Source organism: Elephas maximus, chromosome 6 (assembly GCF_024166365.1).
Source record: "Elephas maximus indicus isolate mEleMax1 chromosome 6, mEleMax1 primary haplotype, whole genome shotgun sequence".
Classification (NCBI taxonomy): Eukaryota; Metazoa; Chordata; class Mammalia; order Proboscidea; family Elephantidae; genus Elephas; species Elephas maximus.
Window position 1 is genome coordinate 81112578 of NC_064824.1, and position 25334 is coordinate 81137911.

The 25334-nt window shown below is 36.9% G+C and overlaps 1 protein-coding gene across 1 annotated transcript in view; it reads left to right on the forward strand.

Moving 5' to 3' along the window:
• Positions 1 to 19607, forward strand: part of DNAJC10 (DnaJ heat shock protein family (Hsp40) member C10) — a 44759-nt gene extending 25152 nt beyond the window's left edge. The window contains exons 14-23 of the mRNA XM_049887598.1: positions 969 to 1096; positions 1382 to 1498; positions 7241 to 7342; positions 8503 to 8658; positions 9575 to 9708; positions 10714 to 10767; positions 11024 to 11171; positions 13370 to 13489; positions 17636 to 17740; positions 18894 to 19607. Coding sequence (XP_049743555.1) covers positions 969 to 1096; positions 1382 to 1498; positions 7241 to 7342; positions 8503 to 8658; positions 9575 to 9708; positions 10714 to 10767; positions 11024 to 11171; positions 13370 to 13489; positions 17636 to 17740; positions 18894 to 18905 — 1076 coding nt within the window. The 3' untranslated portion in view covers positions 18906 to 19607. The remainder of the gene's footprint in view (positions 1 to 968; positions 1097 to 1381; positions 1499 to 7240; positions 7343 to 8502; positions 8659 to 9574; positions 9709 to 10713; positions 10768 to 11023; positions 11172 to 13369; positions 13490 to 17635; positions 17741 to 18893) is intronic.
• The last annotated feature ends 5727 nt before the right edge of the window (positions 19608 to 25334 follow it).

Sequence of the window (25334 nt, forward strand, 5' to 3'; positions counted from 1 at the left end):
TATACAAATATTTGTAAAAATGTCTTCCTCTCTCTACTGGGCTATGTGCTCCTTAAAGAGAGGGACTGTATCTTTTTTATCTTCGCGTGCATTTAAAACGCAGTCTGCCACATACTAGGTTCTTGGCTTAATTTTGAGTATTGAGTAGATAAATCAAAGGGCACATGGGAAAGTGGATGCAGCTCTGGTTGAGAAAACTTTTATTTGCCAAGCCGAGGAGTACATTCCTTAGACAATAGCAAATCATCAGAGGCCTTTAAGCAACAGGACAACATGATCAGGTTAAGGTTTTTGTAAATCGACTGTGGTGGCAGTGTCGAAAATGGATTAGTTAAGGAATACTGGGGGCAGAAAGACCAGGTTGGTCATTGCAGTAGGCCAAACTGAATTCAGGCAGCAGCAACGGCTTTGGAGATGGCAAAAGATAGAGTGGATGGAATTTGTAGAGAATTAAGTCAAGAATAACTCTAGGGGTTGTTATGTGGGCACCCAGTGGATAATTATGCCATTCGTAAGGTAAGGTGAGAAAAGGAGCGCTTTATGGGGAAAATAAATTTATTTCAATTTGGATGTATTTGAAATGCTTACATGACATCCTGGTAAAATTTTCCCGTGGGCGTTTGACAATAGGGGTTTTGAATTCCTAAGAGAAGTCTAGACTGAGGATACAGATTTGGGAGATAGGCCATAGTAATAGCCGAGGTAAGCATAAAGAACTATAAGAACACTTGAAGGAAGTGATTATTCGGCCTCTGAGGAGGAACATTTCAGAGAGTTCTTGACATTTTAATTGGTCCTCTAAGAAACAAACATTTGCTAGGAAAGAGCACTCTTGACAACAAATCTGTATATAGCAAACCAAACACTAAAACCTCAACTTTAATATTTTGGGTTTACAACTTTGAGATGTTTCCACAGATACCAATGTAGAATGTAAATTTTAATTTTTCTCTTATTCCATCTCAAAGGAAAGAAGATTCTATATGATATACTTGCATTTGCCAAAGAAAGTGTTAATTCTCATGTTACCACACTTGGACCTCAAAACTTTCCTTCTAGTGACAAAGAACCATGGCTTGTTGATTTTTTTGCACCTGTAAGTTGTTTTTATATCTGTCTGATTTCAATACTATTGAGTTTTCTCTTATCATAGCAAAGAAGATATTTTCTAGATAACCTTGAACTATTAATACTAGAACTGTTACCGTTGATTGTTGGCCAGTGTCACATACTGCATCTAAATGAATACTGATGTACTTGCCCCACCAAATTTTCAGCTAAGTATAGTTCATCTGACTTACAGTATTGCTTGTTGCAGAAATGATATTTTTTCATTTCATTTGTCTCAGTGCTTATGAAGGTTTTTTTTCTTCTTTTGTAGTGGTGTCCTCCATGTCGAGCATTATTGCCAGAGTTACGGAAAGCTTCAAAGCATCTTTATGGTCAGCTTAAATTTGGTACACTAGATTGTACAGTTCATGAGGGACTCTGTAACATGGTAAGGCACAAGTATAAACATTTATTCTAATTAATTTCTTTTTTAATGTAGGCCTTTTGGCAGTCAATTTTAATATAAAGCAATAAAATAACTTTCAAATGTCCATCTTCCATTTAATGTAGTAACAAATTATTTAAACATAATTTCAACAAAATGATACACAATTATGATCAAATTAAAACATGAATAGAGCATATATGTTACTGAGTGTAGATATGATCTTACTTATAAAAATCAGGAAAATCGTTGGCTTGATAAAATGTTTACATGATTTCCTAATTGTTTAAGGTCTTTATATGTATAACTTAGTGTTACCTTTGGGCAGCCGATGGTGTTTATTTGTTGGCTTTCCTCATACTCATCTTCTAAGTATAGTTAATAGAAAGGAAATTAAATCACTGAACAAGCTTTTTGAAAAATTTTCACAAAGTATTTTCTCAGGTTAATAAATGCTCACTCTCAAGTTTCAGGACAAACTGGAAATTAGAATACCTTTATGATGAAAGTACATAATACCTTTGTAGTACCATCTATGAAATATTTTGGCGGGGCGGCGGGGGACGTAAATTAGTCCAGCCCTCCAAATCTATCAGTGTATAGGAAATTCCAGAGACAGAAAAACATGTTCAGTGACACCATGGGCTTGAAGCTACAAATCCCAGCTTGCAGAGAGCTCTGCAGAACAAATGACCCAGTTTGTTGACAGTTGCCATTGAGCTGATTCTGACTCATGGCAACCTAATGTATGCGGGGTAAAACTGCTTCACAGGATTTTCAAGGCTGTGACTTTTCAGAAGCAAATTGCCAGGCATATATTCCAAGGTACCTCTGGGTGGATTTGAACAACTAACTTTTCAGCTAGTAGTCAAGCACTTAACCATTTGTGCCACCCAGGGACTCCTTGATTCAGTTTTGTCAACAGATTAACTGAAAGTGGAAGAGAGTAAAAGAAAATTAAAAGATGTCAATCAGATGCAATGTATAGAAATAGTTTGGATGCAATTCAAACAAACCAGCTGCAAAAAGAAACAAACATGAGGTAATTGGGGAAATTTGAACAATGAAAGGATATCTAAGGATTTTAAGAAATTATTGTTAATTTTTTGGGTATAAAAATGATACTGTGGTTTGATTAAAGGGAAAGTCTTATATTTTAGAGATATACTGAAATATTTGTAGATGAAATGATAGATCATCCGGAGTTTGCTTTAAAATAATCTTGGGGTAGAGTGGATAGGGTATAGTTAAAATAAGAGTGGCTGGGAGTTAGTGATTGTTGTAGGTGGGTAAGCAGTACATTAGAGTTTACTGCTATCTACTTCTGTGTGTTTTTCAAATATAGTTATTAAAAAAAAAACCTTTTTAAAAAGATGGGGAGAGAGAAGGGAAGGAGAGGAAAAGGGGAAGAAAGCGAAAAAGAAATCAATGTGTTTTAAAAATGTATTAGAAGTAATTGTAGGGAAAATATAACATCTATGTGGGAAGTAATTTCATACTTCAGATACACAAAAATACAAAGTCTAAGGATAAAAATTAATGAATTTACTACATTTAATTTTAGAACTATTGCCAGAGAAAGAGATGCTATAAAGACAACAAACTGAGGAAATATTTCCAGTGTGTATAACTGACAAAACATTAGTGTTGTCTAGAATATGTAAAGACTACGAGTCAGTTTTTTAAAATTCAGTGGAAAAAATGGGAAAGGTCGTAGACATTTCATGAAAGAGGATTATGAGAATAACAATATATGGATAAGTAAATTATGGTCCAGTCACACCGTGGAATGTTATAAAGCGTTTAAAACTAGATTCATCCTTGCCAGCATCATTAAATCCCAGAAACAGTGTAAAATGAAAAATACAAGTTGCAGAATAGTATACAGAGTATGATAAAATTACTGAAAGTTTTTAAATGCTCAAAACTTAACAGGTTACTGCTTAGGGATACACATACATGTAGTCAAAATGTAAAAAAATCAGTGAATTAGATACACATTCATTTCAGGATGCTAGTTGCAATGGACCCCTGGTGGTGCAGTGGTTAGGAGTTCAGCTGCTAACCTAAAGGTTGACTGTTCAAATTCACCAGCCACTCCTTGGAAAGCCTGTATGGCAGTTCTGCTCTATCCTTTAGGTCACTATGAGTTGGAATCAACTCAACGGCAATGGGTTTGCTTTTTGGTTTTGGAGTTGCCCCTCCAAGAAAGGAGTGCTAAGAGAACTTAAGCAATCTGCCAGTATGGAAAAAAGTTCATTTTTGTTAAAGGGGAGGGGCATATAGGTATTTGTTAGATTTTTCTTGCTCCTTTACATTTGAAATTTCATTAAAATTAAGTAAAAATATAAATCAGGACTTTTGAGTGTATTATATGTGACTTTGAAAAGATATGCCAACCAAAGATATTAGTATGACAATAATTATCTTAATTTGAATTCCTCCAGTTTTCTACCTTTCTCTCAACTCATTAAATAGCATATATGTACTTTAGTAAAGTGTAAGAACATTAAAACCGGTATCAGATTCACCTGCATTAGAGGCCCATATTCACCACTGATTGATGGGTAGATCTTGAGCAAGTCACTTAGCCTCTCAAAGCCTCAGTGAGTGTGGTAATTGTAGCTATCAGATAAAATCACTGTGAAGAATAGATAAGAAACTACATATTGAATGTTTAGAATAGTGCTCACTTGTTAAAAGTTAGCTATACGCCTGATCTCTAAAATCTATATGATTCTGTCAAAACTCAACCACAAAAAGACAAACAACCCAATCAAGAAGTGGGCAAAGGATATGAACACACACTTCACTAAAGAAGATATTCAGGCAGCTAACAGATACATGAGAAAATGCTCTCAATCATTAGACATTAGAGAAATGCAAATTAAAACCACGATGAGATTCCATCTCACTCCAACAAGGCTGGCATTAATCCAAAAAACACAAAATAATAAATGTTGGAGAGGCTGCGGAGAGAATGGAACTCTTATACACTGCTGGTGGGAATGTAAAATGGTACAACCACTTTGGAAATCTATTTGGCGATATCTTAAACAGCTAGAAATAGAACTACCATACAACCCAGAAATCCCACTCCTCGGAATATACCCTAGAGAAATAAGAGCCTTCACACAAACAGGTATATGCACACCCATGTTTATTGCAGCTCTGTTTACAATAGCAAAAAGCTGGAAGCAACTAAGGTGTCCATCAACGGATGAATGACTAAATAAATTGTGGTATATTCACACAATGGAATACTATGCATTGATAAAGAACAGTGACGAATCTCTGAAACATTTCATAACATGGAGGAACCTGGAAGGCATTATGCTGAGCGAAATTAGTCAGAGGCAAAAGGACAAATATTGTATAAGACCAGTATTATAAGATCTTGGAAATAGTATAAACTGAGAAGAACACATACTTCTGTGGTTACAAGGGAGGGAGGGTGGGAGAGGGTTTTTTACTGATGGATTAGTAGATAAGAACTGCTTTAGGTGAAGGGAAGGACAATACACAATACATGGAAGGTCAGCTCAACTGGACTGGACCAAAAGCAAAGAAGTTTCCTGGATAAAATGAATGCTTCAAAGGTCAGCAGAGCAAGCGCGGGGGTTTGGGGACCATGGTTTAAGGGGACTTCTAAGTCAATTGGCAAAATAATTCTATTATGAAAACATTCTGCATCCCACTTTGAAATGTGGTGTCTGGGGTCTTAAATGCTAACAAGCAGCCATCTAAGATGCATAAATTGATCTCAACCCACCTGGATCAAAGGAAAATGAAGAACACCAAGGTCACACGACAACTAAGAGCCCAAGAGACAGAAAGGGCCACATGAACCAGAGACCTACATCATCCTGAGACCAGAAGAACTAGTTGGTGCCCAGCCACAATCGATGACTGCCCTGACAGGGAGCACAACAGAGAACCCCTGAGGGAGCAGGAGATCAGTGGGATGCAGACCCCAAATTCTCATAAAAAGACCATACTTAATGGTCTGACTGAGACTAGAGGAATCCCGGCGGTCATGGTCCCCAAACCTTCTGTTGGCCCAGGACAGGAACCATCCCCGAAGACAACTCATCAGACATGAAAGGGACTGGACAGTGGGTAGGTGAGAGATGCTGATGAAGAGTGAGCTAATTATATCAAGTGGTCACTTGAGACTGTGTTGGCATCTCCTGTCTGGAGGGGGGATGGGAGGATAGAGAGAGTTGGAAGCTGGCAAAATTGTCACGAAAGGAGAGACTGGAAGGGCTGACTCATTAGGGGGAGAGCAAGTGGGAGTACGGAGTAAGGTGTATATAAACTTACATGTGACAGACTGACTTGATTTGTAAATGTTCACTTGAAGCTCAATAAAAGTTAATAAAAAAAAAGTTAGCTATAGTTGTTGATCTTCTGAATTACTTGAATTTGTGCTCATTTTTCAAAAACTGGATAAACATTTCCATTGTTTATTCTAAATCTTAAAGAATCCAATTTCTTAATCTTAGTCAAAAATTCTATTTGCTAATGTGTGCTTACCAACTCTAAGAGTACAGCCAATCCACAGATGTTGCTTGCCATCAAGTCAATTCCAACTCATAGCAACCGTATAGGACAGAGTAGAACTGCCTCATAGGGTTTCCTGGGAGCAGATGACTAGGTCTTTTCTCCTGCGGAGCCTCTGGTGGGTTCAAACTACCAACTTTTCAGTTAGGAGCTGAGCACTTAACTGTTGCACCACCAGGGCTTCTTAATCCAGAGATAAACCAAACCCATTGCCATCGAGTTGATTCCGACTCATAGCAACCCTGTAGGACAGGGTAGAGCTGCCCCATAGGATTTTAGGGCTGTAATCTTTAGGGAACAGACTGCCACATCTTTCTCCCATGGAGCAGCTGGTTGGTTTAAACCCACCTACATTTCGGTTAGTAGCCAAGGGCTTAAAACCGCTGCTGCAAGTAAATAAAAACTTCAGAAAGATACTTCTGGGCTGCTGCCCATATTGATTCTGGGAAGGAAATTAAAGCGTTTTGTACCATAAAGGAGCCCTGTGGCACAGTGGTTAAAAGTTCGGCTCTTAACCAAAAGGTTGGCAGTTCACATCCACCAGCTGCTCCTTGGAAACTCTATGAGGCGTTCTCTTCTGTCCTATGGTGTCGCTATGAGTCGGAATTGACTCACTGGCAACAGGTTTGTTTTTTCTGGTTTTGTACCATAAAGGCTGTCTTGATTTCTAGAAGAACAAATGATCACATTCTTAGAACTGTTTGACTAAAACTATAGTAGTGTACACATTAATTACTAATTTATTTTTCTTGCTCCTTCATTTCCACAGTTTTCATCTGCTTCTAGAAAAATTAGAATAGCTATTATGGTTTTAAAAAAGAAAATCTAGAGATACCACCTGCTTTTCACAGCCTCTTACCACCTTGTTCGAGAGAGTAAAAAGGGACCAAGAATGCCAGCTTCTGAGTGCTTGATGCCTGTGGATTTCATGGTTAATGGAGTACCCATAAATGAACGTTTTTCATTCATCAGTACAATCATGAGTCCCTTTCTTTTGCTAAGTTTGGCTGAGCTAAAATTTTTCAGTCACTGACTGCAATTTAGCTGTGGGTTTTTGGTATTTAGGGGTTTTTTTGTTTTTGTTTTTAGCATTTAAATAAAGGCAAGCTGGCTATAAATTTGAAACAATTAGATAAAATACAGAAAATCTTCATGTTTAATTTGTATTCTCATTCTTAACAGTATAACATTCAGGCTTATCCAACAACAGTGGTATTTAACCAATCCAACATTCATGAATATGAAGGACATCATTCTGCTGAACAGATCTTGGAGTTCATAGAGGTATTTTAAATTATAGTCTGTGGCTCTAAATCCTGTGTGTATATATATGCTTTGTGTGACTATTTAATATTTGATAACTGAATTTTGTTATTTTTTATTTTTTAGTGTTTTATTATATAATTGATTATAAATTCTGATAATAAGGGCTCTGATTTGTTACCTTTCTGTTTGTATAGTGCCTTATACATAGTGGACACTATTTATTGATTATATGAAATTATAAAGCCTTTCTTCCCTTGCCCTGATTTCTCTGATGGAACCACCACAGAATTTTTCTTTCAGGCCCTGAATAGATGACATAGGAGTGAGCCCAATATTATCCCAGAAATGTGTGGGTAATGGCAGTTGCCACCCCAGTGGCAGGCCTGTTCAAGCTGACACAGCTTAATGCTTAACCTGCTGCCTGATTAACACAGGTGGCCCTATATCTTTGGTATCTCCTTTTTTTATTTCCCCCACTAATACTCTTGATTGACTAAAATAGTTACAGGGCCTCCTAAGAAAAAAGTGAGAATTCTGGCTTATTGTTATCCATTTAATGGCCATTTTTCTTTCTGTCCTACTCCTCTCTTCCTCCTCCCTCAAAGTAGTAGTGTTACATTGTGTTTTGATTTGGTTTTGATAGCTTTCCTTGTGAAGTTAACATCTTGGTTAATACTACCTGATGATAACAGACTGAAGCAAGTAATCTGTAAGGAGGTAGTATACTACTGCCAGTCAGATAGCCAGAATAACAGAATGGTAGGTTTTCCCTTAGTAATTAAGGGGTCATTTCCAAACCTGCCATTCTTGGTTCCAGAACAGAAGTATATGGCCTATGTAGAAATCTGGGCAACTCTTTGACTTTTTGCCTCCTCTACCTATAACATTAAATAAAGTTGCCTCTCTTTCCCTGCCTAGGATGATTTTAGTGATACATAGAGATAAGGGGAAAACATGACTTAAGAAAATTGGTGGGAAGAATCCAAACTTAAAAAATGAATCAGGGGCTCATTTCTCACTTTGTAAGATTCACTGCAGATTTTCTTTAAAAATCTTTGACTGTTTTTTGATTTCTCCAAAACAGGAACTTTTCTAAATGATATATACCAATAATTTAGTAAGACTGTATAAATAAATCTTTTTTATATTTGTTATAATGGAAACTATATTCTCTTCAGGATTTGATGAATCCTTCAGTGGTCTCCCTTACACCCACCACTTTCAACGAACTAGTTAAGCAAAGAAAACATGATGAAGTCTGGATGGTTGATTTCTATTCTCCATGGTGTCATCCATGTCAAATGTTAATGCCAGAATGGAGAAGAATGGCCCGAGTACAGTAAAATAGTTTATTTTAAATCTTATTTACTAAGATTTATTTATTTATTTTGAAACTAAGATGCGTGAACCCGCAAGTACCTTGTCTTTTAGCAACAGTTCTGATTTCTGCACTTAAATTCCAACTCTCTTTCTTACTGCTACTACATGAATGGTACAGAACGATTTGCCTGTTTTTTCCTGTAATCATGTAGTATACTTAGGACCAAATTGTTGCCAACATTGACCCAAAGATCCCTTTTGCTTTCTATTTAAATTTCTTCTATTCGTTTCTTTTAGAGCTTAGAAATAGAATTTCTTCACAATATTGTGGGACTTAAAAGTAAGGAAAAAATAGCCTTGATCATTAAAATATATGGTTTCAAAATTTTCTACATATAGACACTATAACAATGAAAGATTAGAAACAATATTAGAGTGGAAAATGTAATTAATGTTCCATATTTCTAAGATAAAAAATAAACTTCAGAGTTAAAGTGATTGCCAGTATTTTAACATTTAACATTTCTGTCCTCTTTTCAATAATTTTTAATTCCTGTATGAGTCAGTACACCTACAATGTTTGTCTGCATTGTAAAAATGTAACTTTCTGAAACAACATTGCAAAGACGTTAGTTCTTCATGTGTAACACTTTTAATTTTAGAAACACATAATTATTCCCATGTAATGAAGTCAGTTGTTTAATCTGCAATAATTGTATTAAGTTCTTGGCTACAAAATTAGATTCACAGTTCACTGCTGTAAATGGTCTATTATGTGATAAGCCGTTAACCATTTTTACTTGGTTAAAACCACTGATATATAACTATTTCACAGTGGCAATTTCTCTTATTGTAAAACATATAAAATAATTATGAAGGTAATTTTATCGTAATCACTCTGATGTAGTTATCTCTTTTTTTCTTTTATAGTCATTAACTGGACTGATCAATGTCGGCAGTGTAGACTGCCAACAGTATCATTCTTTTTGTGCCCAAGAAAATGTTCAGAGATACCCTGAGATAAGATTTTTTCCCCAAAAATCAAATAAAGCTTATGAATATCAGTAAGTATTCTCTCAAATTTTAAAACATTTACTATAATTTATTTATGCAATTAACGTTTAAAAGTAATCCTAATTAAAAGTAACCCAAGAAATATTTATTGGGGGTCTACAGTGTTTAAGATAGAGTGTTTAATGAGCACCTCAGAAGATCAAAAGAAGGAATTGAACACTCCCACTCTTCATGAAGCTTACAATCTAGAGGAGAGGAAAAGCTGACATTTATTAAGTTTCTGCTTGATTTCAGGTAGTATACTAGATACTTTATTCACAGTATTTCCACTAGTTCACACAAGTATCCTGTGAGGTAGAAGGTATTACCCTTATTTACAGATATCTGAGACATTAGACAACTTTTCCAGTCACACAGCCATGCCCTTTCCACACCACCATGTGGTATTTCAGGTGGAAGTCTCATATCCAAGGGAGAATTTGAGTAAAGTTATTAAAGTAAAAATAAGCCATGGATTTCAAAAAAGAAAGGAATCACAGCTATTTCAGGAAATCGTGAAATGCTACATTTGTGAGCCATCTTGACATCCTGCTGCCATCGTTTCGATTCTGACTCCTAGAGACCCTATAGGACAGAGTAGAACTGCCACACAGGGTTTCCAAGGAGCGCCTGGCGGATTCGAACTGCTGACCTCTTGGTTAGCAGCCGTAGCACTTAACCACTACACCACCAGGGTTTCCCGATCTTGACGTAGGTTTTAAAAAAATGGGTAGGAATTCGAGAAACTAAAGCCTGAGACACTTAAGTTTTTTGGTCCTCATAGGTGTATAGTAGATGTCCAGTGGGCAAGTCCAGAGCTCAGAAAGACATCAAGACTAAAGAAAAATGCATTTGGGAAGCCATGTAAACATTAGCTGTAGTGGCATCTATCTGAGAAGAGAGGCTAGATGAAGTCAATTAAACTTATTTTTAAATTTCTACACTAAGATGGTTTTTTTGTGTAAATCCAATGTTAGAAAATACTGTCTACAACTTACATATTTTTCTTCTTGCAGTAGCTACAATGGTTGGAATAGGGATGCATATTCCCTAAGAATCTGGGGTCTAGGGTGAGTAATTAAAATATGTATCACTGCATAAATATATTCAAAGCTATTTATCTTTTTCTTGTCTATAAATATACTGTTGTTTAAGATTCTAACATTTTAATGTAATTAGTGAAATAAAGAATTATGATTTCCCAAGACACAGCTGTGCTTTACTACATTGCCTTTGAGGCCATTTTTAACTTAGAAAACCTTGCAATATTACATTTTAGATGTTTATTTTTTTATAATGGCAAATAATTTTGATCCCTTTTCACAGATTTTTACCTCAAGCCTCGATAGATCTAACACCTCAGACTTTCAGTGAAAAAGTTTTAGAAGGGAAAAATCACTGGGTCGTTGATTTCTATGCTCCATGGTGTGGACCTTGCCAAAATTTTGCTCCAGAGTTTGAACTCTTGGCTAGGGTAAGTCTTGTCTGTCTACTTAAAAAAGTTACATGACATGCATCTTCTAATAATAACATAAACCATTGTACGTATAATTCTTAATTTTTTTCTTAGAAGTTTCCTCTGAATTTTAAAAAACTATATTCCATTCCTTTATGACTGTAACATTTGCAGTAGATTTCTTATTTCTTTTTTATAAAAGCTTTTAGCTATCATCTCTACCTTAGTTGATGACATCACCTACCTAGCCATAAAAGCCAGAAACCTCACTCTTCGCTCTTGTCCCCTGTTTCCTTCCCCTGCCACCAATACTCTGCTACTCTCCAGGCAATCAGTCTTGACAGTTCTAGCTCCTAAATGTCTTTCAGATCTGTCCTCTTCTATCTCTACCGTTAGTCTCTGTGCTCAAACCTTCATCATCTCTCACCTAGGTTTACCATATTTGCCTTTTAATTAGTCTCACATTACACCCTGCCTTCTTTAGTGCTGCCCTGGTCATCTTTGTAAACTACTGCCTTCTCTGACTTCTGTTATCCGAGTTTCTTGATAGATGTCATTGATAACAGATCTCTGATCTGACCCTTCCCACCTTTTTAGCTTTATCACATGTCACCACACACCTTATACTTGAGGCCCATCAAAGTACTCCACACTCTCTGAACATGACAGTCTAGTTCACTCCTAAGCACATGCTTCTCCCTCCCTGTCAAATGCCCTTTCCTTATCGTGGTCATCTGAATTTTATTCTCATTCTACAAAACCCACTCAGAATCAACCTCTGTGTTCTCTGCCCTTCTCAGTTAATCAACACCAGCTTAATTTCTTGTACCTATTCATACCCACACAACATATTTATTTACATAGTTGTCTCTTCCACAGAACTATGAGCATGAGGGCAAGGTCTTATCTATCTTTATATTCCCAGTGGCTAACTCAGTAAATGCTTGTCAAATTAAAGGGAATACAGAGTTTTGGGTATTTCTTTCTATCACAGCAGTCCTATTAGTTTCCTCACCTACATGCTCAAGGAACCCCTTGCTGTACAAAACAGTCATTAGAATGAGTAAGTCAGCACCAGCCCCACTACACCAAAACAGAAGCTGAGCATCCCAAGCTGGGGGTGTTTGTACTAAAGGGATTCAAAGCTCCTATAAGCCATAAAAGATTGCTTTTGTTATGACTGGTCCTTAAGAGGATCCCTGGTGGTGCAGTGGTTAAGAGCTGTAGCTAACTAACCAAAGGTTGGCAGTTCAAATCCACCAGCCACTCCTTGTAAACACTATTGGGCAGTTCTACCCTGTCCTTCAGGGTGGCTATGAGAGAGAATCGACTCTACAGCAGCGGGTTTCACTTAAGAGGTTATTCATCTTTTCTACTTACTGTATCTTCTTTTCTTTTTATACTTCCCTTTTCTCCAATCATTCTAACAAAATGCTTTACTCCCTCATCCTTCGTTTATTGAAAACTTAGCTTGATTTTATATTTTGTAACGCAACTGTATCTTCAATATTGCAAAAAATGATTACACATGAAAAAGATCACTCATTAAATATATTGTAAGCACCAAGTGAGAGACACGTGAGGTACTGAGGCTACAAAGATGAAAAACAAAGTTCTGTGTGTTCGAGAAGATTTAATCTAGTGGGAAGATAAAAATGAAAATAAGTATATTGTGCAACAAGACAATTGCTATAGGGCAACGGGGCACTAGCTAGAGGCGCCAGTCAAGGAATGATTCCTTTCTTGATCATATGTATGTAAGCTGAGGGGAGGACAAGAGATCCGACAGGGAAGGACTGCAGAAGATAGGTAAGGAATCAGCCTTCCTCGAGACAAAGAATGCTTCCTCAACGAGTGAGTCCAGAGAAAAGAAGAAGGCTGAGGACACAGACATTTGTGAGTGTGATGGGCAAAGGTGTGGGTAGCAAGAGGAAGTTGAAGTAGTTCAACATGAAGCTTCTCAATTTTTTTGATGAGGCAAAGGAGATTTTACCTGCGTTTTGAAGAAGTGCTGCTGGATGAGTAGGAGGCTTAAGGAGCCAGAAAAAAAATTTGGAGAACTATCTTGTTTGAATAAGAATTAAAACTTAAGTTTTGAAAATATATAATCCTTAGAGATTTATAAAGATTTGAAAGTTTTAGTATCATATTAGCTTTGTGGTTGCCAAAATAATTTATGCATAAGAGGAAATGGCAAACTGTGTTTCTCTTTTCAGATGATTCAGGGAAAAGTGAAAGCTGGAAGAGTAGACTGCCAGGCTTATGCTCAGACTTGCCAGAAAGCTGGTATCCGAGCCTATCCGACTGTTAAATTTTATCCTTATGAAAGAGCAAAGGTAGGTACAGGCTGTCTTGTGTTTCCTGCCTTTAGCAGGCCACACTCAAAAGGAGATTTGCCTTTTTCTAATTTCTTCTCCCTTTGTTATTTTTTGTATTATTGCATATTAATGAAACAAGCTTCTACTTACATGTACATCAAGTGATCTTGAAAGGTTTTTTCATCTCATAGTTGATATGACCTCTTATGTCTTAAAATTTTTATACTCATGAGTAGGAAAAATACTAGAAAAAGATATCAAAATATTAATAATGGTTTTTTACGGGTGGTGGCATTCAAGGTAATTTATTTTCTGTGAAGTTTTGTATTTTCTACTTATTGTAAAATAATATGTATTACTTTTTATAATTAATTTCTTCTCCATGAAGAGGAAAACCTTTAAGAGAATACTATCATAATACTTTTTAAATAACCTACGCACCAATCCCCCTCAAAAAAGGAAGGGAAAGAGAAGGGCAGAGAGAGAGAAAAGGAAAACCAATTTACTCTTTCAATCCCAGGAAAACACATCAGATTCCCTAGTTGATTGACTTGTTGACATGGTGGTGGTTCAGTTTTTAAATATCTCTGAGGAAGAATTGTTTCTTCTCTTACATCTGCTTACTTCCTCTCCCAAAACTTACCATTCTCTGCTCTCTGAGCCTTCTCCCAAGTAAAACTCATTGTGGTGAAAGATGTTTTCCTTACCATCTAACATTTCATCTCTAATCAATTGTTATTCCCTATTTTTTTTATTTTCTAATAAAATGGAAAACTAAGTGACATGAGAATTTATTTATACACACACACACGTGTGTGTTAATATCATCTCCTTAGGATATGAGTAATATGGTTTATTGTATTAGTATAATGATTAGCATATTGCCATTTAGAGCTCCAGGTTTGCCCCTTATGAAGACCTTAAGTCTTAAAACAGCACCATCATATAATGAAAGCTGCAGTAATCTAAGAGACCTGGTGTTCAGCCCCTGTTGTGTGATTTTGCAGAAACCACTTTCTCTGGACTTTAGTTTATGAAGCAGAGTTTGGTTTATATTATCTCTAAGAAATCTCCAATTCTAGCATTCTATGAAGATACTAATAATTGTTTAAAACAATTTTTAAACAATTGTTTAAAAATTCTATTTATGTGATTTTGTTTTATATTCTTATGAGGAGCAGAGGTGGACTGTCCGTGTATGTGGATGTAGGTATTTGTCTATCCATGATGGGGGGCCAGGTTGAGCTTCCTTTTCACCCAGCATCCTTCATAACTTATCAAGAAGCTTAAAACGAAACTACCTCGACTTCTTCCCCTGACTCCCCTCCCACCTGTGTCCATCACTGTTTGTAAACTTATCGGCATCTCTACTCATCCTTCCCCCTTTACTCAGGTGCAGTGGGCCATTCTTCCTTGATATCTTTGTGACTCAAGTATCTGTGGATGATTTTGAAATGTCAGGGATTAAAAAGAAACCAAACTCGTTGTCATCAAGTCGATTCCAACTGATAGCAACCCATTAGGACAGAGTAGAACTGCCCCATAAAGTTTCCAAGGAGTGCCTGGTGGATTCAAACTGCCAGCCTTTTTGTTAGCAGGTGCAGCTCTTAACCACTACACCACCAGGGTTTCCTGTCAAGGATCAGGGTTATCAAAATAATTATGTTTTCCTCTTGTTATTAAGAACCACAGCCTTAAAAGGAAATAGGTTTTTTGTTTTAATGAAGCCATCATCTGAGAGTAAGATGACAGTCCTTCCTGTGAGAGAAAGAGCCGGGATCACAAACTCACATGCCTACAGAAGGGAAAAAAGCCACACAAATGATTGCCCCTTGCCTGGAGTATGGGGTGGCAGATGTGGTCACCTGGAGAACATGCCACCCCCCTCAGATCATGCAGGAGATGCAGGCCCTTGTCACAAGTTGTTCTCATGTTTCAAGAGAAGCCAGAAAGTTAGAGTTTGTTATGAAATCTCGTTTTAAATGTTGGAAACTAATCCAGTGTTCTAAAACACCATCGTTCAGACAGAATTTGTGGGCCATATTCAGCTACTAGCTGTTTCTAGCTTAGACGAACAATCTAGTCAGTAATTAATTTTATAATAGTTTAGTTTATTTAAATAATCATATTTAATTACCTTAATTCTTTCTCGACGGCACTGGGTTCTGGGTAATCCTTTCTCTAATCTGTATACAATATTCCCGCCAAAGGAGCAATTGTCCATGTGTTTTGTTCCATTGTACGTAGGGTCACTATGAGTCGGAACCGACTTGATAGCACCTAACAAGGAGAACTCAGACAGATAAGCAAAATATAACCTACAATATGTTTTTACTCGGAGCAACCCAGTATTTGTTAAATAACTTACAGAAGGTACAGTAATGAGCATATAATAAGCCACTACTCTTAAGCTCAATGACCTTTGCCTGAGGAAAATGAACTTTATGCCCTTACGGAGAGATTACCCTTCCCTTATTCTTCACAATAGCCAGGTATGGTGCTCAGTAGGAAGAAAGCAACCTGTTTTAGCTAAGTCACTCTGGAGGTGAATTTCAAGGACCTAGAGTTACTAACATGAGAGTATTTGTACACTACAAATTTAGTTAGCATTTGTACCCTGAGAGTTAGTAACTGAGCATTTATATTGAAGAATATTTATTAAGAGTTTAAATTAAAGAATAAAAGTTAGTGTTCCTTGGTGTAGTCGAGCACTTTTTAGGGCCACTAATGGTGTTCTTTTTTTTTTTCTTCAGTAAGAACACTATACATCTACCAATGGGTCATAAAGAAATTCACATGATAACCTCTATGATCACTGATACAAAAACATATATTCATTCAGCCAGTGCAGTTGCTAACTGAAAACACTCATGACCTTTGCCTTCCCCCTAAGTAAAAATCTAAGACATTTTCAACAGTAGAGCTGTGCTAAGCTAAACAAGTATTTGTAGTATACTTCTGTTTTCTGGTAAAATATTCTAAAGAATTTCAAATATGTTAATATATACTTTTTGAGAAAGAATATTAAGTTGAACTCTGGTATTATTTATTGGTAACTACATACAATACAGTTTGAAATAGAACTAAATAAAGAAATTAAGTGTGTCATCTAGATGTTAGACATTTAGATTTTTCAGGGAAGTTTTGTGATTTGTCAAGAGACTGCCTCTTTAAAAAAAAAAAGTTATCTCTATCTTGAGAATAGTCTAGAATAGACAGAACTCAGTGAAGGTTAAAAAAAAAAAAAAAAAAAACTTCATACCAGAGCTTGATTCTTCATTCCTACGGAATCAGCAGCTCAACTTCCCAATCCTCGGAACAACTGAGAAATGGGTGACGTAAATATAGGATCTTTTTCAGGTAGAATGATGTTTAGGCAGTGTCGTTATAATGAGCAGTCACAGAATTAACCATCCCATTGCAGGGGTGGGGGGTTTCACTTGAAAAGATGATACCATATGTCCTGAGGAATCCAGAGGACAAGGTTAGGACCCAAAATGTCCCCATCCAAACTGAAAGACTAGGAATGGCATCCAGAGGTCCAGACCAGACAGGAAGAAAAAGTAAAATAGTCATTGGAAGAAACAGACTGTTGCAAGCCAGAAATACAAACCATACCAACAGTCAGCACACAAAAATAAAATCTTAACATACAGTTTGGGGTCGGGGTTCACACTGGGCCTGAGGAAATAGGTGGCTCCAGATTCAAAATAAGAAGCCTGAGTATGTTAATCTGTGCCCTTCCCTGCTTTTCAGACCCTTCTTGCTGTGGGCAGTGAGAACCGGGAGATGTACATTACTTTTCATTATTGTAGTTGGTCAAGGTTTGTCAGTGACAGTGACTGTATTAAAGTCATTTCAGTTCTCTGGGACATCTTAAACAAATGAGATGTTTTGAGTCATTCTGAGTTAGAAATGTGTTTTTCCCAAGGAATTATTTTACATGTTCCCATGGCACTGTTACTAGTATTTATTCAGTTACATTATGGGTAAACTGTGCTTAATGCTGCATTATTTCTTTGAAAAAATTTGAGTTTCAAATGCTTAAATTTTTGTAAAAAAAAGAAAAGGAATATTTAAGGCATATTTAATCTGCTTTCTTAGATGGCAAGGTCATGTTTTTATTAAATACTTAAAAGATTATAAGAGTGTTTTTCATTTTAGAGAAATATTTGGGGAGAGCAAATAGATGTTAGAGATGCAAAAGAGATTGCTGCCTTAATATATAAAAAATTGGAAACTCTCCGAAATGAAGAAAAGAGAAATAAGGTAAGGACTAAGCCTACAGATGACTTTAGTAAAAGTTGTCAAATTTTATTCTTATTATTCATTATATGTGTCAGTAAGCAGGTGAAATAAGTTTGAAAAATAATAAAAATACTAGGAAATTTCTATTTTGAAAAATGTGACATGCAAAATGTGACTTTTAGGCACTGAAATGCATAGAAATTTGGACAAGTAAAACCATAAAAGTTTAAAAAGAAAATAGTGACTATGGCCATAAATTATTTAAATAAAGCATTGAATTGTTAAGAATAAACATAGTGAAGCCTCACAACACATTTGAGTAACAAGTACTCTTTTCTTCTTAGTATAGGCAGGATGTACTGGATCCCGTATTCATGTTGGCCTGTCCTTAAATTTTTTATCTGTCAAGAAGCATTGCAACCTCTCTCCTGCTGTTCCCTTAGGACAGGCAGTTCATTTTTTTTTTCGCTTTTAATCAGTGTCATTCTAGGGCATTCTTAGAAACAGACTAAAAAGCCCATGAATGTTGGAGTGCTTTCTAAATGGAATTTAAAACAGTCAATGTATGAGGTATCTGGGGCTCTTCCCCTATAAGGCAAAAAAGGGGTGAAAGAACAGCCCAGCCTCTAGAAAGAACCAGAGGAGTCTGCTGTGTAGAACCATAGTAGAACATAGGTTCTGCTATAATTCAGTTATACTGCAGACCCTGATATGTATAGTCTTACAGCCTGCTTTGAGAATTATACTTTACCCAAATCTGAAAGATAAGAGAGAGGTATGAATCTGAATTTTCTTGGTTTCAGTAAACAAAAATATTTTTTCTAATGTTTTGGTCATGTTTTCTCAAGATTGTCTTAAGTTAAACATTTAAAATAGAATACATTATTAATTATAAACCAGAATTTTATAACTAGAAATAAGTTAAAAGAGCATGCCAAATATAACTTTGAAAGTTTGTAAAACTGTAGTTGTTAGTATCTGCTGTGGAGAGGTAAAAACTATGAGATATTTTTTCCCCCATTATAGTTAGGCAAGGTGTATGTTATGTATTGACCCATTAAATAGTATTTTCGAAAAGGTGAAATGTCCATTTATATGCCGTTACTTTGTTTATAACATTACAAACTCACACTATTCTGTTCTCTCCTGACCACCTTTTACATTATTATTACAGGATGAACTTTGATGATGTTGAAGATGAAGAAACTTGAAAGAAAAAGAAATTCTGACAAGTGACATCAGAAGGCACCTTTTTTATTCATGGTGGGAATGAACATTATCTGGGACTTAAAATTGCACTGCCTGACTTCTGTACAACATTGGTATAAATCAGGGGTATGCAAACTTTTTCTGTAAAGACCCAACTCGTAAGTATTCTAGGCTTTGCAGACCGTATACAGGCTCTGTCACATATTCTTCTTAGGTGGGTTTTTCATGTTTGTTTGTTTTTCAAACAACCCATTTAAAAATGTAAAAATCATTCTTAGCTCGGGACTATACAAAAGTAGTCCATAGGCCCCCAGGCCGTCAGCCCCCAGGCCATCAGCCCCCAGGCCATCAATTTCTGACTCCTGGAAATGATTTTGAAGGTGGCTGGTTTGAATATGACCCTGCCCTGCGGTATCTACATCCATGTCTAAGATGTACAAAGTGAACTTTTTCACTTAAAGTTTTATCCTGTCCTTAAAAGGGACAACTTGGTCTTCAGTCACCTGGTTTTCTAAAAATTCTGTCTTTGGTCATATACTTCATTTGAAAAACACATTCATGATGTGGAAAAATAAACAGATACCCTATTTTCATGCTACAGTGAAAAGATTCTTCATTTTCTTTTAAAGGTTGAAGAATTGCTTTTAAATTTCACAATTGTCAATTTTTTTTTTTTTTTGCTACAATAACTAAGCAAATCCTATAAATGGCTATTGTTGTTAGGTGCCTTTGGGTTGGTTCCAGCTCATAGTGACCCTGTGTACAGCAGAAGGAAACACTGCCTCGTCCTGTGCCATCCTCAAAATCGTTGCAGTGTTGGAGCCCATTGTTGTAGCCACTGTGTCAGTCCATCTCATTGAGGGTCTCCCTCTTTTTCACTGACCCTCTGCTTTACTAAGCGTGATGTCCTTCTCCAGGGACTGGTCCCTCCTGACAAGATGTCCAAAGTACAGGAGATGAAGTCTCGCCGTCCTTGCTCCTAAGGAGCATACTGCTTATACTTCTTCTAAGACAGATTTGTTTGTTCTTCTGACAGTCCATGGTATAGTCAGTATTCTCTGCCAACACCGTAATTCAGAGGTATCAGTTCTTCTTCGGTCTTCTTTATTCATTGTCCAGCTCTCACATGCATATGAGGCGATTGAAAATACCATAGCTTGGTTATTTTTTTTCCTGGATGCTATAACAATAAATGTGAAGCCCTGGTGTCACAGTGGTTAAGAGCTATAGCTGCTATACAAAAGGTTGGCAGTTTGAATCCATCAGCCGCTCCTTGGAAACCTCATGGGGCAGTTTTATTCTGCTATAGAGTCACCATGAGTTTTACAGAGTCACCATGAGTTGGACTGGAGGGCAGCGGGTTAAGTTTGAGCCCTGCTAATACAGTGGTTAGAGCTCAGCTGCTAACCAAAAGGCCAGCATTTTAAATCCACCAGCTGCTCCTTGGAAACCGCATGGGTCAGCTCTACTCTGTCCTGTAGGGTTGCTGTGAGTTGGAATTGACTTGATGGCAATGAGTTCCTTTTGGTTATAACAATAAATTGCTATGCATCCAGAAAAACTTGAGAAAAAGAATTTCAGCAATTAACTGGGCATTGTAGAGTATCCTAAATGTATTAAGTATTTTGTGTTCTGTATTTTAAAGGTATATGTGTTTATTTATTTTCTGAAATTGCATTTATGAAAAATTTCCTTGTGAGAGTTCATTTTTCAAATATTTGTCTTCTAGGCTTTCTGTGTTTTGATCTGTATCCTTTATTTACATTCACTCTTGTTCAATGTCTTCATTATTCAGATGGGAAAAATGACTCCACAGATTTGTTTCACTAGAGCTCATAACGATTATGTGGTTTTCCCAGTTATTTAATTATTAATTAACTACTGTACTGTCAGAGATTGCCTTTTTCAGATAAATGTTGTCATGATAATTGAAGTTATTTTATAAGAAAATGTAAATACAGGGACAGGATCTTTTAGTTTCTTAGTTGTTCAGAATCAAAGAATCAAATTTTTCTCCTTCGTATTTTAACAAAATACGAATAGTCACTTGGGGCTGTAAAGTTATAATTCAGAGTATATGGAATTGTAAAAATGACAATTGATCAAAAGAGGCCACTGAGTTTAAAAAAAAAAAAAACTTCTATTTTTCCGGAAGTCTATTAGGGTTACGTTTTATTGTTTGGCAGTTTTCTTTTTTTAGTGTCACTATACCCCTCCCCCATACTTTCTCGTAATTATTATTTTATAGCTGTAATGTATATAAAAATAGACTATTCATTTTCAACTCTTAACTCTGTTCTTCATATTTTCTCTCATTTTTTTTTTCTAGCATATACTCATTATCCACATGTCTGGGATTCCACTTTATACACATGAGCACATATGAAATAGTCACCACTTCTAACCTTAATTTAATACCTTTTTGAATTATGTTCAGTTTATGGCAGGTGCCTTTCATTTATTAGACTAGAATTTTTTTTTTTAGTTGGCTTGTTTCTACAGAAATCCCAGATGGAATGTTAAAGAAGCCTTACTTGATATTTCCTGAATGTAACGTTCCAGTTATGTGTATACCATCGTGCTGAACACAGAGGAGTGTGCAAAAGTAGCTTAAATTACGGTCCCTGTCTCCCGAGTGTCTGTAATTCACGGTTCTGATACAGATCTCAAAGGAAGTTTTTAAGGACTTCTGTCACTGTTGTTCAGTTGCTGTCGAGCCAGTTCTGTCTCGTGGTGACCCCGCGTGCGTCAGAGCCAGTTCTGTCTCGTGGTGACCCCGCGTGCGTCAGAGCCAGTTCTGTCTCGTGGTGACCCCGCGTGCGTCAGAGCCAGTTCTGTCTCGTGGTGACCCCGTGTGCGTCAGGGTAGGGCTGTGCTTCACGGGGTTTCCACTGGCTGGTCTTCTGGAGGATCACCAGGCCTTTCTTCTGAGTCACCTCTGAGTGGACTTGAACTTCCAGTCTTTTGGTGAGCAGCCAAACACCTTAACCATTTCTACCACCCGTGGACTCCGCTTGTATTACTACCCATAAATATATTTCCTACACTTATTAGTTGGGAAACTTGTTAAGTAATAAATAGTAAACATTATGACACCTGTAACTGGTAACTTGGCCTAAGTTATATGCCTTGGAATCAACCCTAAAGCCAGGGCCACCTGGGAGTCATGTAAGTAATATGTACCATATAAGTAATATACATCAAGAGACTATCTTCTACACTTACAGAAGTGTCGCTGGGTATTTAAAAAAACAGGTGGCAGAATTAGAGGTTTTAACGGATAGATCAGTGCAATAGAGGAGCCCTGATTGTGCACTGGTTAAGAGCTTGGCTGCTAACCAAAGGATTGGCAGTTCGAATCTACCAGCCGCTCCTTCAAAACCCTGTGGGGTTCTGCTCTGTTCTGTAGGGTTGCTATGAGTGGGAATCGACTCGACGGCAACAGGCAAGAAGTGCCAGGTGAAACATACCATTTGTGTCGGCAACACCACTTTGGTGTGCTGCTGGCTTTGGTAATGTGGCACCAGTTCCAGCAGGCCAGAGTCTGTTCTATCAGGCAGCCAGCCTTGAAAATTAGGTATAATTCATTTTGTTGGTGTGTTTCATAAAAATATAGAAAAGCCTGCATAAATTCCTTTCCCATATTTAGAATCATATTCCATGATAGAGGCCATATCTCTTATTCTCTGCTGGGTTCTCAGAACCTAGCACATTGTTCAGCTCATAGGTGCAGAGTGTACATAACAAATAACCACAAGTGTTCTTCTATATTGTTGTATTTGTAAGTATTATACTGTTAAGCTGCCAGCAATTCATTTGTGATAAGAATTGTTGCCTAGAAATTATAATTTCATTATTTTATGACTTCTAGATTGTAGCTGGTCTCTGTTTTAATTGGCAGCCCTTGTAACGCTTAGGGATATTACAGTTACTTTTTTAGAAGTTGGCAATTTTTATCATGTAACTTAAGGTGGCTTTACCTATCAAGGTGGTACATATTCCTTGGAAAGGAGCTACCCCAAAGAATTTCTGTGATGTCATAATTTGTTTTTCTATATATAAGAGCCCTGGTGACACAGTGGTTAAGAGGTTGGGTGCTAACCAAAGATCAGCAGTTCAGATCCACCAGCTACTCCCTCGAAACCCTATAGGGCAGTTCTACTCTGTCCTATAGGGTCGCCGTGAGTCAAAATGAACTTGATGGCAGTGGGTTTGGCTTTGGTTTGGTATGATAGGCTTCCCTGGAGGATTTTATTCAGAAACATTAGGCACCAGTAGATGGCAGTGACAAATAAGCAGAGACATAGAAGGTAATTCATTATTCTTAGAAAATGCTGTGGTTAGTTTCTACCTCAATACTGAACCAGAGTTCACACAGCCTGAATTTGCCTTTGTTTTGGCACTAGTAAGATCCCGACTATCACTCATGTACATTTGATTCTGAGAACGTGCAAAGAAAGTAAACTGTATTTTGCATGCAGAAGTTTATGATCTAGTGTAACAAGTAAAATAGATAGAAATATATAAGCATGTGAATAATACTAAGAATAAATTCAGGAAACTCATATAGGTACATGTAAAGATAATGAGTTTCAGCAGACTCCCCTTCATGAAGAATGGTGCCTAGGAAATATTTACAAATCACTTTTAAGAAATCATAAAACATTTATCAAATTTTACGGAACATAGTTTTGTTTTCTTTTTTTAATTCAAATGTCTCTTCAGGACATTTTGGTGCTTTTAGTTCTGCTTTCATTTATGAAGTACGAGACCCAGCCTCTCATGTCTATGGAATGGGTTTCCTGAATTCTAATCCTAGTTCAGCTATTTAGTAGCTCAGAGTTTGGACAGATTGTTTACTTCCTCTCTCTGTACCCTAACTTGCTACGTGGAAAAACTCTCTCTTCTACTTAACCTCATAGGGTAGATATGTAGATAAAGTGAGATAATGTGTTGGGGTTTTTTAATCGTGCAAAAACATATACAGACAACAAAAATTAAAAATGTGGGAAATTTTGTAAGGTAAATGACATCATTCCTTCAGTGAAGTAATAGCCAGAAAAAAAATGGAGGGAAAAGTAACCTGTAGATTAAAACAGGCTGTAAATAGAGAAAAGCTTTTGAATCCTGTCAGCCAAATGTGATGTGTAGACTTTATTTAGATCTTGATTTGAAAAAACAGACTGCAAATATATATCTTTATGACATAGTTTGGGAAATTAGAACACTGACTGGGTATATGATATTAGCCACATAGTGTTTGTGGGGGTATTCTGTTTTCAGGTGTGATAATGGTATTTACAAAATGACTCTATGCCTGAGATTTGCTTTAAAATAATGCAATGGCCAGGATGTGAGGGCAGTCTCCCCACACCCCCCAAAAATTATAACATCCCAGGGGCTGGGGCTTGTTAAATGAGACAAGATTGAGTATATCATAAATACTGAAGCTGAGTAATGGGATAAATAGGGGTTGATTAATTGATGTTACAATTCTATTTTTCCTGTTTGAAATTTTCCATAATAAAATTTTAACAAGTAACTGTTAATTTTAAGAAGAGAAATACTATCTTTGGAACTAAGATACTATTGGAATTCTATGCAATGTCCCCAAATAACAAGTTTATAATGATTTGCTTGCCAGATAAGTCATTTTACTGAATCAAGAGAGATAGGAAATTTACAGTATAAAATGGAATTGGTTGGCACTAAGGAGGATCCCTTTAGAAGAGAAGGTGTGTAATTCATTTTCCTTTCATCACTCCCTCCCAGCCTGGAATCTAAGAGCTGTTTTAGTTACGCAGAGCCTATGTAATTGGCTCAGCCTCTCAGAATGCTGGAAAACTATAATCCTTTTCCCTCACTGAGGTCATAAGACCGAATTCTCAAACAGAATTGACTAAGGATTGTCTAATCAAACTAGACTGACAGAACTAAGGACTGATAATACAAATAGGTCTCGCCATCTTCTGCAAGGATGATCTAACTGAATCTGTCGGAAGGGGCAGGGCACAGCGCTTTCCTAAGGGGACCTCTGCTGTTCCCGTGGGCTATTCCCCTGGCTGGCTGCTTCTCAGTCTTGTGCTTGCTGGAGATACCACAACTTCAGTGGTTGTTCTTCTGAGGGCTGTACTTTCCTGCCCTGAATCTCTTTCCTCTCTTGGATTGATGGGTTGATAAAGCAAAATTTCTGTCTCATTCGCTCACTCGATAACTCTGTGTTATTAGTACCACTTCTGGACAAAAAAACTCTTGCCTACTAGAATCTAGACGTTTTATTCCCCAATAAACAGCTCTTTAAAAGGATTTTGTACACTTTGCAACATCTGTCCCAGTTGATTCTGGAGAATCTTGATTGGAATAGGTATATTATTCATTGAACAAACACTTATACCTAAAGCACTTC